The sequence below is a fragment of the Chelonoidis abingdonii genome, unplaced genomic scaffold, assembly GCF_003597395.2.
Source record: "Chelonoidis abingdonii isolate Lonesome George unplaced genomic scaffold, CheloAbing_2.0 scaffold0004, whole genome shotgun sequence".
In the NCBI taxonomy this organism is placed as follows: Eukaryota; Metazoa; Chordata; order Testudines; family Testudinidae; genus Chelonoidis; species Chelonoidis abingdonii.
The window spans coordinates 140,301-159,495 of NW_027424265.1; the positions used below are offsets into that span (position 1 = coordinate 140,301).

The 19,195-nt window shown below is 52.2% G+C and overlaps 1 protein-coding gene across 1 annotated transcript in view; it reads left to right on the plus strand.

Moving 5' to 3' along the window:
• LOC116839015 (Fc receptor-like protein 5) overlaps positions 1-19,195 on the plus strand; it is a 68,130-nt gene that overhangs the window by 7,285 nt on the left and 41,650 nt on the right. Inside the window, 1 exon segment of the mRNA XM_075061308.1 lies at positions 1,109-1,405. Within this exon segment, the coding sequence (XP_074917409.1) occupies positions 1,109-1,405 (297 nt within the window).

Here is a 19,195-nt window from a genome sequence, read left to right on the forward strand (position 1 = left end):
CCATTCTTCTCTGCTGTTACAAATCATTGGTGTTACATCAAAATAACTCCATGATTCTTTTACCATTCAGCGTACATTGTCATAAAGTATGAAGATTAAACAAATAAAACAGCCCTTATTTTTTCCCATTCCATATATTGCAGTGGTAGGTGTTCAGCAGGATTTGCCATCCCAGAAATCCAATACATGGCCAATGGTGGCCCTAAAATCACAGAAAAGCTTCCTAGTTGTAATGGATTTGCTTAAAAAATTGACAGCCACAGAACTGCAAACAAGGCACACATGACTTGAAGTACTCACCAAGGTTGTCAAAATTTAGAGCCATTTGCCAAATGCCTCCCCAGAGGAGTGAAGATTGGTTGACCTGGAGATCTTTAAATCATCTCCGAACAAAAGTTGGCAACTTCAAAGTCAGTCTGTGGAAGTGGGGCTAATCCAATGACCCAGACACATGTGACTGCGGCAAACACAAAGTAGGGAACATCTCTTGGTCTGCCAGCTCCTGGGAGAAGATCTGCAGACTGGGCCATAGCATGTGCTATGGGAAAACCTGTGATTTTCATGGAGGACACAGGATGAAAAAGACCATTCAACATCCATCATCATGAACAATTAGTGTTAAACTACCAAACCACAGCCTTGATTTATACCATTCAGCACATTTCTCATTCTTTAGCACCACTGTTCATTTCCTGTGTCTCGTCCTCAGTTATCCAGGAGCGACACCATTATTTTTCTTGAGAAGGGAAATCTATGGAGATCACCAGGTCCTTCTGGCCTTTGCCAAATGTGGGTGTGTCCAGGCTCATTTGCTCCAAGTTGAGCAGCTCAAAGTTCAGCACTTCTGATTCTAAATCACTCGAAAGTCTCACCCTGAATTTTGCCAGTTGTATTTTGAGGTGCTTATTCGGTTAGGTGCTGTAGCCGTTTCCCCACATCTCTGCCAGTTGTGAGATGCCATTCCGCTCAGACTGGGGATTGGCATCTGCCCTGTGGGGTGTTTGCTGTGGGGTGTTTCACAGGCTGAGGGATCACTGGACTCCCCATATTGACTTCTCTTGACTCTGGGGGTAGCCCCTCTGCACCGACCCCTTTCTCTCTATTGCAGCTCCTCCTCTGGCTCCCAAACTCTCTCTGCACCCCAAGCTCCTTGTGTACATGCCCGGGGAGAAGATCACCCTCAACTGCTCAGCCCCGCATGGAGAGGAGGTTTCAGGGTTCAGGTTCCACCACCAGAGAGGGGATCAGACCCCTGAAGAGCTGCCAGCTGCCATCGGGGGGCCCTGGATGGACCTCACGGCACAGACGGGGAATGACGGCTCCTACACCTGTCAGTACTGGAGACGAGAGGCCGGGCAGGAGATTGTATCTAAGAACAGTAACAGCATCACTGTACCAGTCTCAGGTGAGGCTCTGACTCCTGGGATGCTCCCGCCAGTGTCTCTCCCCACACCTCAGGTGGTGCTAGACAGCCAGAGGAGCAGTGGGGTTCTCCATCCCTCACCCTCTGCTGCCCATTACACAGTATAGACGTCCCTTTTCCAACTTCCCTTCTATGCTACCCCTAGTGCCCATTATACAGTACAGCCACCTCTCCCCCGCCACCACCCTCTGCTGCCCCAGTGCCCATTATACAGTACAGCTGCCCCTTCCCCGCCCCCACCCTCTGCTGCCCCCTAGTGCCCATTATACAGTACAGCCACCCCTTCCCCGCCCCCCCGTCTGCTGCCCCCTAGTGCCCATTATACAGTACCACCCCCCCCTTCCTGACACTCAGCAGGGTCATTCTTTTGCTGACCCCTCCCCTTTTCTGCCCCCTCACATCCCCCTCCCCAGCCAGAGCTGAGTGGGATCCCACATCCGGAGTGGTGAGCGAAGGGCTCCCCCTGCTCATCACCTGCATGGCCCCCGAGGATGCCAACAAGTGGAGGTTTCACTTCTACAAGGATGCAGTCGAGCTCCTTCCCAGGGATGTGGGGTCTGAGATCAGCACCATGGAGCACGGCACTGCCTTTATGAATGTTTCTGTGCTTGGCATCCCATGGGCCGGTCCTGAGAGCACTGGGGAATTCACCTGTGGGTATGAGGAGAACATGAGTGGGAGGTGGATCCCGTCCCCCAGGAGCTGGGCTGTGAACGTCACCTCAGGCTCCATTCAGGGTATGTCTACATTTCACAGCTTGCCCGGCTCTCACTCATCCACACATGAATCACTCTGACTGGGATCAACAAGCACTCAGGAGCTGGGTCCTGGGACCCTGCTGTGGGGGTTGGTCAGAGCCCCAGCCCCGCTATCGTGTGGGTTCAAGCCCAGGCCAGCTGCACTGTGGACACAGCTCAAGCCCCAGACCTGGCTCAGAAGGTCTTCATGCTGCAGTGTGGATATGTTAGCAAGGCCTAGAGACCCGGGTGCAGCCATTGCAATCCCAGCATGGACTGAGAGACACCAGCTTCACCAGCCCAGATCCCCCAAACCACCGGGCAAGCTGCTTGCCAGGGGAGAAATCAGAGCCAGGCATCAACCCTGGGAGATGGAGCATAAAGGATGGAGGGGGCAGTGACAGAACCTGCCTCACCAGACACACTCTGGTGGGATTTATGACCCAGGGTCCAGCTCCCACGTCTGAGCCACGGAGGGTGGCACTGCACCGGAGGGCAGCTCCTCTGTTCTAACAGTGGGCGCAAAATACCTCTCGTTTGCTGGTGGCTCACTTGTTCCCTTCTCATCCCCAGCCTGGCCTCTGTGGATCCCCCTGGCAGCCGGAGGCATTGGGGCCGCAGCTCTGCTCCCCCTGCTGCTTCTCCTCATCTGCCTCTGCAGGAGGAGGAAAGGTACTACGGGGAGGGAGATGAGAAGAGGGGTGGAAGATGGGTCTGCCACTTAGGAGCCCTGAATTGCTGCCAGCATCTGGATTTGGGGGTGGAAGAAGCTGGGAGTGGGGAGTTGCGGGGGATCCAACAGGCCTTTATTACCTATAACCCCTGGATGTTACCAAGTTCAGAATTCAAAGCATATGACAGAGGAAAACAGGATCTGCACTCCTGGGAGGGGGGCACTTTTCAGAGTCAATCATCAGAAGGGAGCCCTGTGGGCACCCACCAGGAGATATGCTCCCTGGCTACCAGCTCTGAGCCCTGCTCCTCTGAAAGCAGACTGGACCCCAATTCGGTCACACACTCCTGCTCCGTCCCTCAGCTTCCAGGCAGCTCGGGTTTATCCAGTTCACTGGCTTCACCTTAGAGCACCGTTCTCCTCTGCGTGAGGTGCTTGGTCATGTCTCCAGGGACACTAAACTGAAGGTTATTTCATGGGGCTAGAGGTAAAGATGCAGAGAGAATCAGGAATCGGGATTTGGAAACAGAAGGGGATAAGTGAAAAGACCTCTTGAGAGGCAATCAAGAGCCAGTGCTTGGGAACACGGTACTTTCCTGTTCTCTTCAGTATGTCTCATCCCAACAGCCGGCCTTGCAGCCTTGTCCGATCTGTAGAGCAGGGAGATCTTCCTCTAAGGTGGTGGGTTTCTCCCCCCACAGGCTCAGTGCACAATATCCTACATCGCTCTAAAGTGGTTCCCTGTTCAAACACCTCTCACTGAGCATGGCAATCCTGAGAGCTTTGCTTTCGGTCAAGGCCCCACTATACCATGCAGGCTCCTGTTTAATGGCTGTTTCCCCTTCTCTTCACAGGTGCTGTCTTGGCAGAGACACAGTAAGTTGCCTCAATTCCAAAGGCCGATACACCCCCACCCTTCAGGGACTGGCTCTGTCCATCCCTCACGGGGCTTGTCCGGGTACCCTCCCCACTCTGAACTCTGGAGTACGGATGTGGGGACCCGCATGAAGGACCCCCAAGCTTATTTTTACCACCTTAGGTTAAACACTTCCCCAAGGCACAAATTCCTTTCCTTGTCCTTGGACGGTATTGCTGCCACCACCAAGTGATTTAGACAAAGATTCAGGAAAAGGACCATTTGGAGTTCCTGTTTCCACAAAATATCCCCCCAAGCCTCTTCATCCCCTTTCTTGAGGAAGTTTGAGAATAATATACCAACCAATTGCCTTTAATAAAAGTACAGATTAGACCCTTTATGTTTAGGACACTAAAATCGATTAGGTTCTTAAAAGAAGAACTTTATTATGAAGAAAAACGTAAAGGAAGCACCTCTTTAAAATCAAAATAAAAGGTAATTTTACAGGATAATAAAGAAAATTTAAAACAAAGAGGTTTCCCCTCTAGTCTCAACTTCAAAGTTACAAAAATAGAAATAAACCTCCATCTTATCATGGGAAAAATTCACAAGCTAAAACAAAAGATAATCTAATGCATTTCCTTGCCCTTACTTGCAATTATGTCATTTTAGATGTATCGTTTCAAGGTATCTTTTCAAAAGATGGCTTCCCTGCTTGGTCTCTCTCTTTCTCTCTCTCTCTCTCTCTATCCAGTGGGAACAAAGAGATCATGAACAAAACCTCCCCCATCCCCAGATTTGGAAGTATCATCTTTCCTTATTGGTCCTTTTGGTCAGGTGCCAACCAGGTTATTTCAGCTTCTTAAAAATAATTCTGTACTTCTGGCCAGGAGAGTTTTTATGTTACTGCATACATAAAGGTTGTTACTCTTCATTTATATTTATCACAGGCTATTTATGCCCACCCACCCCAACAGATTGTCCCATCCCATAAGAAACTCATTGTTAGCGATGGGCCAGGGGAATGGCCACCCTAGTCTGGCATCTAATCCAGTAAATTTCCTAGGTCTCCAACTTCTAATCTATGGTCATATAATATTTGCTGCAACACAGCCAATGTACTAGGATGGGGCATCTTCTCCCCTAGGCCAAGTTGGTAGGACCTGTGTTGAGAATGACTAGGCTTGGCAGAATTCATTTTTTGTTTTTCTGTAATTTAAATGGATAATACCAATGGTTATTTTTAAGCGTTTCCCCCCCCCCCAATTTTTCCTCTTCAAATTGTCAGTCGCAGGAAATTCTGAGGAAGACTTAGACTCTAATTCTTTAAGGACAGGAGACATCCACTAAAACAAACTGCCATTGTCTCATGTCAAAATAGGCAAAGTAAACATCCTAAACAAACTAAATAGGCAGCATTTTTCTTACTTTGCCTATTTGTAAATTTTGATCATCATCAATGGAAATACTTTTTAAATCTGTTTGTGTGTGTGTGGCAAAGTTGACCTTTGCCGATGTTGACCAAGGAAGATCTTTTTCATTTGTAGGTTTGGGAGCATTAGAACATGGAATGAATGAATGAGTTTGAGAGGAGATGAATGAGAGAGAGGATGAATGGGAGACAGAACGAAAGAACGAGACTAAAGGAGAGTGCATGAATCAATGAAGGAAGGAAGTAGAAGAGATGATTGGGAGATAGAAGGAAGGGGTGTGTGACAGAGGGAACTAAAGAGAACAGAAAAGTGATTATGAGAAAGAATGAATGAAAGAAAAAGAGGAAATGATTGAGAGAGACAGACAGAATAAAAGAAGGAGAAAATGACTGAGTTTGCAAAGAGATGAATGAGAAACAAAGATGAATCAATGGGAATGGATGATTGCAAAAAACAAAAACCATAGTAACCTTGACCCAACCACCGCAGCCACCTCCTCTCTCCCCAGTGCCATTACCCCAGTAACCCTAAATCTTCCTGCCCTGGGATCAGAACTCCAACCCTGCTCAGCAGACCCTGCTCCACCACTGATATTTGGTTCTCCCTCTTTCAGACCACTTTATGTCAACAGACCCTCCAGCACTGGCACAGGTGAGTAACAATCCCAGGTGCCACCACAGCTGACAGAGACACATACCCCATTGGTGGAAGACATGGGGTCTGGAACCCTGAGGTGGGGTCTCTGGGGCACTTCTCCTTTAAGAGGGGAATTTCTGACTGCCACACTCTGACTTCCTGATGGGTAACTCTAATGTGAGGTTGCCACCTAGTGATTAAAGATGGGAACCACAGAAAAGAGAAGATATTCGCCCCCTGGGATCTCCTGGAAGACCAGGCCACAGGGAATGATCTCTTGTGTGGTTAGTTCTGCAGCAACGGAGCCATGATGGGCAGGTCCAGCCAGTGACCCACAACCACCCAGCACCGCCCAATGACCCTGGAGGGAAGCCCAGAGTGGGTCGAAACCCCCAGGAAAGGGGCAAGAGAGAAGAGGATGCAGATGCCAGGGTAGAATGCAACTCCTTGGTAAGATCAGGAGCAAGCACACCACCTTCAGAGCCCCACATCCTGCTCCCTGCATCACAGAAACCCCCAGTCCCATCCTGGGGCATTGGGATCAGCAACGACTGCATGGGGAGAGCACCCCCTATTGTGTCTCCACCATGATCCTTGCAACACAGCTCCCCCTATCACTGCATAGGGGTCAGCATAGACTCCAAGGGGAGAACTTCACTTCTGAGCCTCCCATCCTGCTCCCCACAGCACAGTGCCCCCTACTGCCACACTGAGGCATTGGGGTCAGCACAAATGGCACAGGGAGACATCCTCTACTACAACCCCCCGTCCAACGGCATGCAGCAGAGCACCCCCTAGTGTCCCATTGGGGGATTGAAGTCTGCACTGAGCAGAGAGTGCCCCCTCCTGCGCCTCCTAGTGTGCTCTCTGCAGCACAGCCCTCCTAGCTGACACGAGTCCCTGTCTTTTCTGTCGTAGGTGAGCAATCCCGTCTATTCCATGCTGACTCCCTCTAGTGCTGTGGCCCAGCAGAGAGGAGGAAAGTACATTTCGGAGGCTGTGGTGTACAGCGAAATCCCCTACTGATCATGGCCTCTACCACCACCCCATCCCGCCCCCCACTGAGAACACCTCACATAATACCCCATCCCCCCAACCTTTCCTTCCCTGCAAACCCTGCTAACGGCCACAAACTTCTTCCTGGTGTACTTTGAATGCAACGGAGTGGGGGCTGGCAGCCAGGACTCCTGGGTTCTATCCCAGCTCAGGAATAGGAGTGGGGTTAGTGGGTTCAAGCAGGGAATGGGACTGGGATCCAGGCTCTGCGAAGGGAGTAGATTAGAGTGAGGGAGAGTCATAATTCCTAACACTTGGGTTATTTTCAGCATACAGGTTAGAGGAGGGAGTTTGGGTTTTAATCTGTCAAAGAGAAGCATTTGCAGAACTATGTGAAATAGCCCAGAGAGGCCCCTACCCCTATGTCTGTTCCAATGCACATTCCACCCTTTTGTTGTGGGAACCTTCTCTTACAATGGGACTCCCTGGATATTATTACTCCTGTTCCTTCACCGTGGAGTTCTGGGTTGGTGTTTCCAAAAATCCTTTCAACAAAATGAAATCCAGTTGGTTTTCATTAAGGGGTTAGATAGGGGAGTGGCCTCGACACACACACAGATCTCATCCCCTGCAGTAGGGGGCAGAAGGGAGGCGCGCGCACACACACACACACGCGCGCGCAACTGGAGGAGAGCCTGTGAGCAAGAGATCTATGCAACATCCCCAGCATCAAAAGAGCATCCAATACTGGGAAACATTAATCAAACCACTGAAATGCAGTCACTGGGGGTGAGTGGGGTGAGCACTGAACACTCTTAAACACAGTTAGTGCTACCCCTCCAAAGGGATCTTCACCCAGGGCTGAAATGCAGCCACTTCTGGAGGATGGTTTAACAGCAGTTTATCAGCATCAGGGCAAATGCTGCAGAAGGGGCTCTCGCCCCCAGTACCAAAACTCAGCCACTTCTAGGGTGGAACATGGCAGTTCTTGAAGAGGTGCCTGGAAGAGCTGTTAGAAATGGGAATGTGACGTTCCTCTGGTGTTATCTAGACCAGTGATATGCTAGGTCACTCCAGTCCTGGACTCTGGGAGCCAGCCTTACCTTGCTCTGGTGTGAGAACCCCCACTCCTGGGCTGTTCACACACAGCCTCTGGCATGTAAGCTGCTCCTTGGATTGTGCAACCAAATGACACTAGCCAATATCTCCGGTCCCAGACACAACCTTAGGAACCTCCAGTCTACAGTTTCCAGTTATGCCCTATGGACGCTGCAAGCTTATATGCGTTAATCAATTTAACAAGGAAATTGATATATACCGGGCTTGTTATCCCAAGGGGAGTCTCTGACATGCTTCAGACCAAACGCACTGCTTCAGGTGGAACAAACAAACAGATTTATTAACTACAAAGATAGATTTTAAGTGTTTATCAGTCAAAACACAAGAAGTCGGATTTGGTCAAATGAAATAAAAGCAAAATGCATTCTAAGCTGGTCTTAACACTTTCAATGTCCTTACAAACTTAGATGCTTCTCACCACAGGCTGGCTGGTTGCCCTTCAGCCAGGCTCTCCTCTTTGATCAGCGCTTCAGTCGCTTGGCGGTGATGTCTGTAGATGGAGATGTAAGGGAGAGGAAGAGCAGGGCAAACATCTCTCCCTTTTATCATGTTTTCTTCCCTCTTGGCTTTGCCCCCCGCCCCCTCCCGCCACTTCAGGATCAGGTGAGCATTACCAGATTATAGTCCCAAAGGGCCCAAAGGAAGGGGATTTTTCAGCCTCAAAACTATATACATGAAATTACAACCTATAACATTACTATAGTAACAATACCCAGTGCATCATGAGCCTTTCGAAGACACCTGACATGACAAACTTTTCATTGGATACCACACAATCATTTTACATGGATGAACATGGGAGTGCTGGGTGCTCCCCTGAGGTACAGAGCGTCACAGGGAGCACGGGGAAACCTGGGTTCCACTGAGGCTGCAATTTGAGGGAGACAAAACAAGTCATGAAAACGCCAAGGGATCTGTGATGACCAGGAGCGGTGAATGAAGGAGTGTTTCATTTTAAACCAGACAGCACAGCGCCCCCTAGTGCCATACTGGGGAATTGGGGTCACCACTGACTGCAGGGTGAGAACACCCCCCCTGCCCTGCTCCCTACAGCACAGCGCCTCCTAGAGCCACACTCGGGGATTGAGGTCAGTACCAACTCTGAAGAGACAGCGCCCCCTACAGGCTCCCCTGCCCTGCTCTCAGCGATGCTTTAGAGATCCTCCTCTGTGCACTGATGTCACCCATGTGTCTCTCCCATACGAGATGGGACTGGACAATAGCACGAGAGGCTACGCCAGTCTGTGTTGCTCCTGGCCTGCATGGGGTCCACAGAAGGGTCATAGGCCGAGCAGGGGAGTCCAGACTCACAGAGATCTGATGCGTTCCCCAAATGGCCAGCTTAAACGCTCTCCGTGAGTTTGCTCGATTGCTCACAACACAGAGATTATCCACCTTCCTATGACTGAATCTTGTCTATGACTTGTGTTGCCTGGAGGTGGCTTATGCAGTGGCCAAAATAGGAACACGCTAGGATGCAGGACTCCTGGGTTCAATTTTCCCCCCTCCACTGAGTCGTGTGTTTCAGTTTCCACATTTATAAATTGGGGATCACGCTTCTGTTAAACGGGGATTGTCACAGCTGCAAACTGCGCTGAGCTGTTCAGATCAAAGATGTGGCGGGGGCACCAGAGGATTAAATCTCACCATCCATCGCCCTGTTTACCCTGCAGAGGAACTACTTCACTTCAGCTCCTCGAGGCAGGGCTGCAAGCTGATGATGGTGACCATAACGGCAGCAGCTGTTTGTCTGTGGCTGCGAGGCTCCCTGCGTCGGCTGGCTCCCCTGGGCTGCTGCATCCTGCGGTTTCCAACGGCAGGGCGGTGGCTGGCTTTCTATTGGCACCCGCCCCAATCCACCAGGCTGGTGCATCCTGCCCTCCATGTGATTACAGGGTCAATGTAAACCCCACGCTGCATCTCCTTCCTGCTCAGAGAGACACACACATAGTGATGGCTACTGCATTGGTGTCACTCACACAAACACACCTGTGTAGCCGGCATGGAATGGCAGGTTTGTGTGATCCTGTGCGCTGACCAGCCAGAGCCAGAAGCAGGCAAAGCAGGGTTCTCTGGACACACCGAGATCTTCCTAGAGTTTTCAAATGGGCTGATGGGCCATTTGCTCCAACCCACCTCTCCCTATAGTCTCTTCCCCACAGCGCCACACCTGCCCCTTCTCCCCAGCCCTCTCACTCCCTTTACCTGATCCCCACCTTGCTTACCCACCATCACCCCCAAAATAGCCATGCTGTCAGCTGTCATCCCACTGATCTCTCCCCTCAGGGTGTCCTACCCTTTTCCCTGGTCTGTGGCCACCTGCCCTATTTCCATCCATGGCCAGTCCCTAAGCCCAGCTGAAACAGACATAGTGGGGCAGGTGATACCAGTTATTGGACCAACTCCTGCTGGAGAGACACAGGCTTTCAAGCCACAGGGAGCTCATCAGGTCACTAAAGAAACCTTCATCTGGGTTAGTGTAACGGGGTCAGGACCCACCTCTCACGAGCGCCCCCAGTGGTTGGGTGGGTCCGTGGTCTTTAAATCCGTCCCAGCCCTGCCTTTGGGCCGTACCCCCACAGCTTCCTCCCTCCAGGCTTCCTTCCCTCCCTCCCTCTAAGCCTGGTCTACACTTGGGGGGGGAGAGGGGAATCGACCTAAGATACGCAACTTCAGCTATGAGAATAGCATAGCTGAAGTTAACTTATATTTGGTCAACTTACCTCACAGCTTTACGGCACAGGGTCTACCACCGCCACTTCCCCGTCGACTCCACTTCCGCCTCTCACCGCGGTGGAGTACAGGAGTCGACGGCAGAATCCGGCGGATAGTGTAGACGTACCCTTAGTCTGTTTTGGTACCAGTTTTCAGCTGGGCCTCCTGACAGTTCAGTCCCCTTCTGGGGGATTCCTGATGTCCAGTTGTAGGCCCTTCCCCAGTGACCTACAGGAGGGCTTGGGCACACCCACTGCTCCAGGTCCCAGCCTTCACCGCACCTTACCCTTAGCTCTGGCTTCTTCTAAAGGCCCAGTAGCAGCCAGGAGCTCTGCCTTGCTCCCCCAGCCCCTATGAGCACCGGGCTGTCCATCGTGCTGCAGGTCCCTCACCCAGCCACACCATCCATGCGCCTCCAGCTCTAGCAAGGAGCTGCACTGGCTCTGTAGCTCCTTTTTATACGGCCCTGCTGGGCACTGATTGGCTGCTTCACCTGCAGCCACTCTATCCTGCTTGGAGGACCTCTGCACTGCTCCTTACCTGGGACGAGTCTGGCAAGACCCTGAGGGCTCCAGCAGGGGGCCTCTGGGCTAGTCCAGCCCATCACATTTAGTTAGAAGCATCAGGGTGGTTCCCGGGTCTGCCAATTGCTCAGAGCAGCTGTGAGACTGTAACGACGGCCAGACTGGGTCAGGCCAATGGTCCATCTAACCCGCTATCCTGTCTCTGACCGTCACAGATGCTTCAGAAGGAAGGAACAGACCAGGGCAATTTATCCAGCGATCCATCCCCTGTCATCCAGTCCCAGCTCCTGGAAGACAAAGGTTTAGGACACCCTAAGCACAAGGTTGAGTCCCGGACCATCTTGAACCCAATTTTACTTTGGCCTTCACAGCATCCCCAAGCAGTGAGTTCCACTGGTTGTCGGTGCGTTGGGTGAAGAAGTATTTCTTTCTGTTTGTTTCAAACCTCTTGCCTGTTCATTTCATTGGGCAACCCCTCGCCCTTCTAAATAACCTTCCCAATTCACCTTCTCCACATCCTTCATGACTATATAGACCTCAACCATATCCCCTCCCCCTTAGTCATTTCTCTTCTAAGCTGAACAGTTGCCGTCTTTTTGGCCTGCCCCCTGTCCTGTCTGGATTTATATCTGTCTCCAACTGTGACAAAGGGAAGAATTTTTTGCAATATTTTCATGATGTTGGCATGTGCCTCAGTTTCCGCTCTCTACTTGACAGTGCTACCCAGCAGGACAGGAAAAGGGGAAAGGCTGCTATAAGGCAGTTGACTGCCAAATGTCCCTGCAAACCCTGACTCAGGTGCATTGCTCCTCCAAGAATGGACAAGCTTCTACCAGGCATCTCTCTCATCTGTCCTCACTGGGCAGAGCTTAGGGGGTGAAGATGGAGGGCTGGGGAACAGAGGCTCGATCCAGGAGACATGGAGATTGTGTGGCCAACCCTGAAGGACGTGTGGTCCCCCTCAGAGGTCTGGTACATGGAAGAGGTTCCTCCAAAGGACAGTTGAGAAGATGGGGTAGATCCTGAGCCTGGGTGTCCGTGGCAGAAGCCCAGGGAGGCCCTTGGCATCCTTTCAGCTTGGCCTATGGTGCCCAGCAGATCCATGGTGCACTGCTCTGGACATGCGATCCATGCTCAGCAGTGGGAGCGGAGGGGGATCTAAGGGGAGCAGTGGAGGGGAGAGGTCAGCAGGGGAACCAAAGGGCTGAGTATAAGGAAGGGGTGGCTATACTGCATAATGGGCAGCAGAGGATGGGGGTGGGAAGGAGCAGCTGTGTGGATGCTGAGGTGCTCTGTTGCCAGAGCATGGAGTAGAAGACCCCAGGAGACAAAGGGCTAATGAGGGGAGTGAGAGTTTCGCACTCCAAAATCTGTAATATCTGTATAATGAAGAGAAAATGGGAGGTGTTGCGGGGATACACTGGGACACCAAGTTGTCTTGACAGGCCAGGATCCTGATTTCCAGCTCCTGAAGTGCTGTCACCACTGGACCTGACTCCCTTCCTGAAGCCATGACCCCTTGGACTGGATGTGGGGCCTAGATCAGAGGTGGGAAGATTACTGCCCATAGACCACATCTGGAAAAATTGTGTTGTTTGGGGAACACCACACACACACACATAAATGTCGAGAAAACTTAAAATATCTGTGGTAGTTACTTGCTTATTGAAACTAAACTTGCTTTACTCCTTAAAGAATGGAACATGCATTATGTAAAGTGGTGGGTTTCAACTTGTGGTCTGCCGATCCCTCAGGGTCCGTAAACTAACATTTCCAAAGGCATCCGCACCTCCCTTTGAAATTCTTTAGGGGTCCGCATTCATGTCACCCTCCCCGTCAGTACCTGGGCCAAATTTGGTGATGAATCCTGCTCACCTGCTACATGAGGCCCCACACTTTGGGCACCACACTACAAGAAGGATGTGGAAAAATTGGAAAGAGTCCAGCGGAGGGCAACAAAAATTCTTAGGGGGCTGGAAAACATGACCTATGAGATGAGGCTGAGGGAACTGGGATTGTTTAGTCTGCAGAAGAGAAAGAATGAGGGAAATTTATACTGCTTTCAATACCGTGAAGGGTTCCAAAGGGATGGATCTAGGCTTGTTCTCAGTGTACAGATACAGAACAAGGAGTAATGGTCTCAAGTTGCAGTGGGGGAGTTTAGATTGGATATTAGGAAAAACTTTTTCATTGGAGGTGGTGAAGCATGGAATGGGTCCTAGAGGTGGTGGAATCTCCTTCCTAGAGGTTTTTAAGGGCGGTCTTTGACAACACCCTGCTGGGATTGATTTAGGTTGGGTGGTGCTGCTTTGAGCAGGGGGTTGACTAGACGATTCTCCTGAGGATCTAAGAAGGGTCTGCAAATGACGGGAGTGGAGAGGTTGAAAACACTGATGTAGAGTTGGTTAGTGGCCTTAAAAAGTGTGGTTTGGTTAACGTTCTCGAAATAAGTTTAAATTCTTTTAGTTTTGCGGCAATAATGACAAATAACACCTCATCTTAGGCTGGAGCCAGCAGATTCACAGTAAGGTTCTTAGGAGTATTTTTCTTTCTGCCTCCTGAACAGAATAGGGGAAAAAATATAAAATGTGGAATAGCAAGCATCACAGTGTAAACCAACACAGGTTCTAGCCTCAAGGCTGAAATAGGATGTAAGAGACGGATCTGCACTATCACTGCAGTTGCAGAAGAAAATGAAAGTTTCTAAAGCAAAGCTCAGAAAAGGAAATATTCGGGCCTCTAACGTAGTTGAATAGAGCACAGCTATTAAGAGGGAAGCTCCCAGAAGCTCTCTGCAGGCTAGAAAGCTGCCTTGTTCCCCACACAAGTGGTTCGGTAAAGATATCACCTTGTCTCTCTCCTAATGCCCTGCACCCATGGGGTATGAAAAGAATGCGCAACCACAGGGGTTAAAGGCCACCAGGCATTCTGTGGTATAGAGCTAGACTTTATGTAACACACCAGACTCTTTAAAGCACAATTATCCTCATGCTCCACCTGGGGCCGCTCTGTAGCGCAGGGTTAGAGCTGTGATCATGGAATGCAGGGGGTGTAAATCCAAATTCCGAGGGCCTGGTAGCCGTCTCTGCTGTCCTAGGAACAGTCACTAACGTCTCCTCTGGAACATGCTGGTGGAAACTCAATCTTTTCTCTTATGTCCACTGTTGTTCTGAGAGAGAAATTATAGTCCATTAACGGCTTTCTTTTCATCTCCATGGCCACCATCCCACCAGTGGGGGCAGCAGGTGCGTGCGCGCCCGGCACAACACACATCACATCCCAATCTCAACAGGGGGCAGCAGGCAGCGCGCGCACACAACACACACACACACACACACACACACACGTCCCATATCTTCCAACAGGGCACGCAGCGCACACACGCACACACACACACACACACACGTTCCCATATCCTCCAACTGGGGGCAGCAGGGACACACACACACACACACACACACACACACCCTCTACCATTCTTAACCTTTATCACTGTCTCTTGCTTTCGTTGCATTGGCTGTTTCCTTAACATTCATTCTCCAAGGACAGGGACTAAACTCAATTTTAATTAGAAAGGCATGACTCCTTCTGTCCCAAACTGCGCAGTTCTGTTGCTGGGAGGAAGAAGGAAACATCGAGCCCCGGGGAGAAGCGGCTCATTGAAGAACATCCTTCCCACCTAGGGGAGTTGGAGAGAGCTGCCCATGGACGATTGTTGATCCCATCAAGGGGAGAATGAATGGAAGGTTCAACCAGGCCAGGCAGCTGCTGTGGGGTCTGTGGCAGGGACACCCCCTGTGGCGAGACACTGTGTGTATTCACGAGGGGGGCCCCTGAACAATGGGGGGGCTGATCTTGGCTGGGGTGTGGGCAGTGTCTGGCAAGACTTGGGGGGCCTTGATCTGAGTCTGTGCAGCACCCGGCACAACGGGGGGCTTGATCTCAGGCGGCGTCTGGGCTGCAATAGACAATACGCTGAGGCTCCATGCTGCAGCTCCCTGCACAGCAGCAGACGCTGTGCTGCAGGGCAATGGGGAAACTGAGGCACAGCCTCACCTAGCAGAGAATAACTAGCTTCAGAGCTAGAGCTTAAAGGAGATACCGAGCCCCCACGAGCTCTGGGAAGAGGCCGCTGCCTTTGGGGACAAGGGAAAAGCCCCAAGGAGTGGGACACAGGCGGGTATAAGGGGTGCCATGCAGAGTCTGCCTGTGTGGAAGTGGACCCTGCTGGAAACAGACTCCAGTCCTGTTAATCTCTGTGGAACCCAGGAGTCCGAGGTGCAGAAGACCTATGGAGGGAGAGAGGGAAGGAGACAGGGGCTGAAGGAGGGGTGCAGGAGGGGCCTAGGAGGGAAAGAACAGACACAGAGGGGATGACACGGGAAAGAGGAGGAGTGCAGATGTTGCACGTTATTTATTGTTTGATGGACACAATCTGGTCAAGCCAAGCCACAGTGTCTTATCACCACGCTCAAGGCACGAAGACCTGCAGGAAGCTGAGTCATTTCGCAGCCCTCACCAACATGAGTCCTGGTTTGGGGGACAGAAACAGAGTGGAAGGAAGAGAGAGATGAAAGAGTGAATGGGCCAGGCTGCAGGGAGGCATGTGAGTGGGAGCAAGAGATGGAGAGAAAGAATGAAAGTGGGCAACAGAGGAAAAAGACAGAAAGCAAATGGAAGAGTGAAACCAAGAGCAGAGAGTGAATGAGGCAGGGGCTGAAGGAGGGGAGCAGAGGGAAAAAGGGAAAGAGGCAGGTGCCAAGGGAGAACGGTGGAGGGGAAGAGGGGAACCAAGGCAGGGACTGAAGCCGGGTTGGGGGTGTCACTCACCCAGTACAGGGAGAAGGCCAGTTAGCTCCATACTGGGTTGAACTGGCCGAGGCTGGGAGCTGCATCCCCCGCGCCTGGTCCTGCCTCTCTGCTGAGAGCAGCCAGGGCCCCGGGGCCATTCTCGGTGCAGCGGGAGAAAGTGCTTTCTGAGGGACGCAGCCACCGCCCTGCCCCAGCACCAAGGTGTCAACCACTGTGAGCTCAGAGCCAGGCCAACCACAGCTGGAAAACGGGGCTCCCAGAATGCCTTGCTGCTCCCAAGCATATGCTCCAGGTGTGAGCAGTGAGGGCTCTGTGGGGGCAGGCTCCAGGGGGGAAAGGTTGGATCCTGCTACATCCTGTATTCTGGGGGGGAGAAGGGGCACACAGAGTGTAAAGGAGCACCTTACATTGTCCAAGGCCGACTGCCCCGCCTCTCCGTGGGGTTCTGCTGCAGCCTTCACCACGAGCCGCTCCACTCCACCAGCCATCCTGTGAGCCGCTCTCTCTGTCCCACGAACTGCTCCGCTCCGCTCCACTCACCATCCCGCAGGCCGCTCCAACCAGCCCACAAACTGCTCCGCTCCGCTCCACTCGCCGTCCCGCAGGCTGCTCCAACCAGCCCACAAACTGCTCCGCTCCGCTCCGCTTGCCGTCCCGCAGGCTGCTGCAACCAGCCCACGAACTGCTCCGCTCCGCTCACCGTCCCGCAGGCCGCTCCGACCGGTCTGCAAAATGCTCCGCTCTGCTCGCCATCCTGCGGGCCGCTCCAACCAGCCCACAAACTGCTCCACTCCGCTCTGCTCGCCGTCCCGCAGGCCGCTCCAACAAGCCCACAAACTGCTCCGCTCCGCTCCGCTGGCCATCTCGCAGGCCGCTCCAACAGGTCTGCAAAATGCTCCGCTCCGCTCGCCATCCCACAGGCCACTCCAACCGGCCTGCAAACAGCTCCACTCAGCTTGGCTCTGCTCCACTCTGCTTGCCGTCCTGCAAACTGCTCTGCTCTGCCAGCTGGTTAGCTCCACTCCACTCCGCTTGCCGTCCCATGGGCCGTCTGCTTCACTCTATTCACCGTCCCACAGGCCGCTCCAGCTGGCCCACAAACTGCTCAGCTCTGCTTGCCGGCCCACAAACTGTGCTGCTTGGCCAGCTGCTTAGCAATCTATCTTCAGGCTCCCCCACCCCCGCAGGCAACACAGCACTCAGTGATCTCAGCACCCAGCAATTTTAGCACTTTAGTGATTTCAGCTTGTAGCAGGGGAACCCCAGTGCTGGTGCAACATTGACCCAAAGTGAATTCAGCATATCAGCCCATAACTAGACCTTTTATGGAGTCAAAATTAGCTCTGATATTTCACAGTAGAGAGAAAACTGGTATTTCATGCTCTTACAATAGATACATACTATCAAGTACAAATACTCACCCCAGTTTCTCCCAATTCACTGGGGGGTTTGGAACCCATGTCCCTTGTCTAGCAAGTGCTACTTAGTTGATGGTGAGACCTTCTGTCATAAAACAGTTCCACTGGCCTTGATTCACATAATCAGGGTAACAACACTTTATTCTTCCTGCCCCAATAACAGAGAAACTGGGGATCCCACAACAGCCAAAGTGACCATTTGGGCACCCGAGGGCCCATGCTAGGTGGGGTGGGTGTGCCTATGCAAACAAGACCAGCCCCTGAAGTTCTTTTCCTCACTCGCCACCATTCACCACCAGATGTCAGGGTAGAGCTCATCCTGACTCTGCTTACACTGGTAATGCAGCCAGCTCTTGGGTGAGGCAGCTGGGGAACAGCCACAGGGGAAGCACCAGGCAGGGTCTCTTTCCAGCCCCGCTACCCACTTCCTGCAGCATTTCCAGGAGCTGCTATTTGGGACCCAGGGGCCAGGCTGTGGCTGGTGTAGTCCCTGTCTCTGGGTGCTTGGTGCTGAACTTTCCTCTTTAGGGGGTGCTGGCTCCACCCCTCAATAACAGGCCACGCCCCATGTATCTCTGAGCCCCGCCAATATCAGGTCCCACCCTAGAGCTGGGCCACTGGGATCAGCCCTGACTGGGAGGGGGCAGCCACATGCCCCTGCCCCCAACACACAGAGCCCCCTGCCCCCCTGAGCCAGGTAGCCCCTGCCCTGAGGCCAGATCAGAGCCAGCACCCTCTAGAGGGGACAGTACAAGGGTAACTAGCAGCAGGTCTCCTCCCCAGCACCAGGCACCTGCTCGGCTAAGCTCTGTGGCTTGAGGTCGGCTCTCAGCCACATTCCCTCAGCCTGGCCTCAGCGCGTGCCCAGGACAAGGACTGCACTGGCCACGGCCCAGCCCCTGGGCCCCAAATAGCAGGTCCTGGAAACACTGCAGGAAGTGGAGAGAGGGGCTGGACTGAGACCCTGCCCTGTGCTTCGGGGGAGGTGCCGGGGGGTCAGCGGATGGTGCCATGCTGTGGGGAGTGGGGCAGGGGGATCAGTAGTCTGTACTTTCCGCTTGCCGTCAGTGCTGACCTTAGTACTGCAGTTAGGCACTAGGAGGCACTGCCTGTTACTCCAGAATGAGGGGGCCCTAGGCAGTGTCTCTCTGTGGCTGTTCCCCAGCCGCCCCACCCCAGGATACACGATGCAACAGGATCCTCCCCCGACCACCCCCAAAGCCCTCTCTGCTCACACTGGATGAGGGGAAAGCAGTGAATGTGTTATTCCTTGACTTTAGCAAAGCCTTTGATACGGGCTTGCACAGTATTCTTGCCAACAAGTTAAAGAAGTATGGGCTGGATGAATGGACTATAAGGTGGACAGAAAGCTGGCTAGATTGTCGGGCTCAGCGGGTAGTGATCAATGGCTTCATGGCTAGTTGGCAGCTGGTTTCAAGTGGAGTACCCCCAAGGAATTGCTCCTGGGACAGGTTTTGTTCAATATCTTCTTTAATGATCTGGTAGATGGCATGGGCTGCACCCTCAGCAAGTTTGCAGATGTCACTAAACTGAGAGGAGTAATAGATACGCTGGAGGGTGAGGATAGGATACAGAGGGACCTAGACTAATTAGAGGATTGGGCCAAAAGAAATCTGATGAGGTTCAATAAGGACAAGTGCAGAGTCCTGGACTTAGGACAGAAGAATCCCATGCAACGCTACAGACTAGGGATCGAATGGCTAAGCGGCAGTTCTGCAGAAAAGGACCTAGGAGTTACAGTGGACGAGAAGCTGGATATGAGTCAACAGTGGGCCCTTGTTGCCAAGAAGGCTAACGGCATTTTGGGCTGTATAAGTAGGGGCACTGCCAGC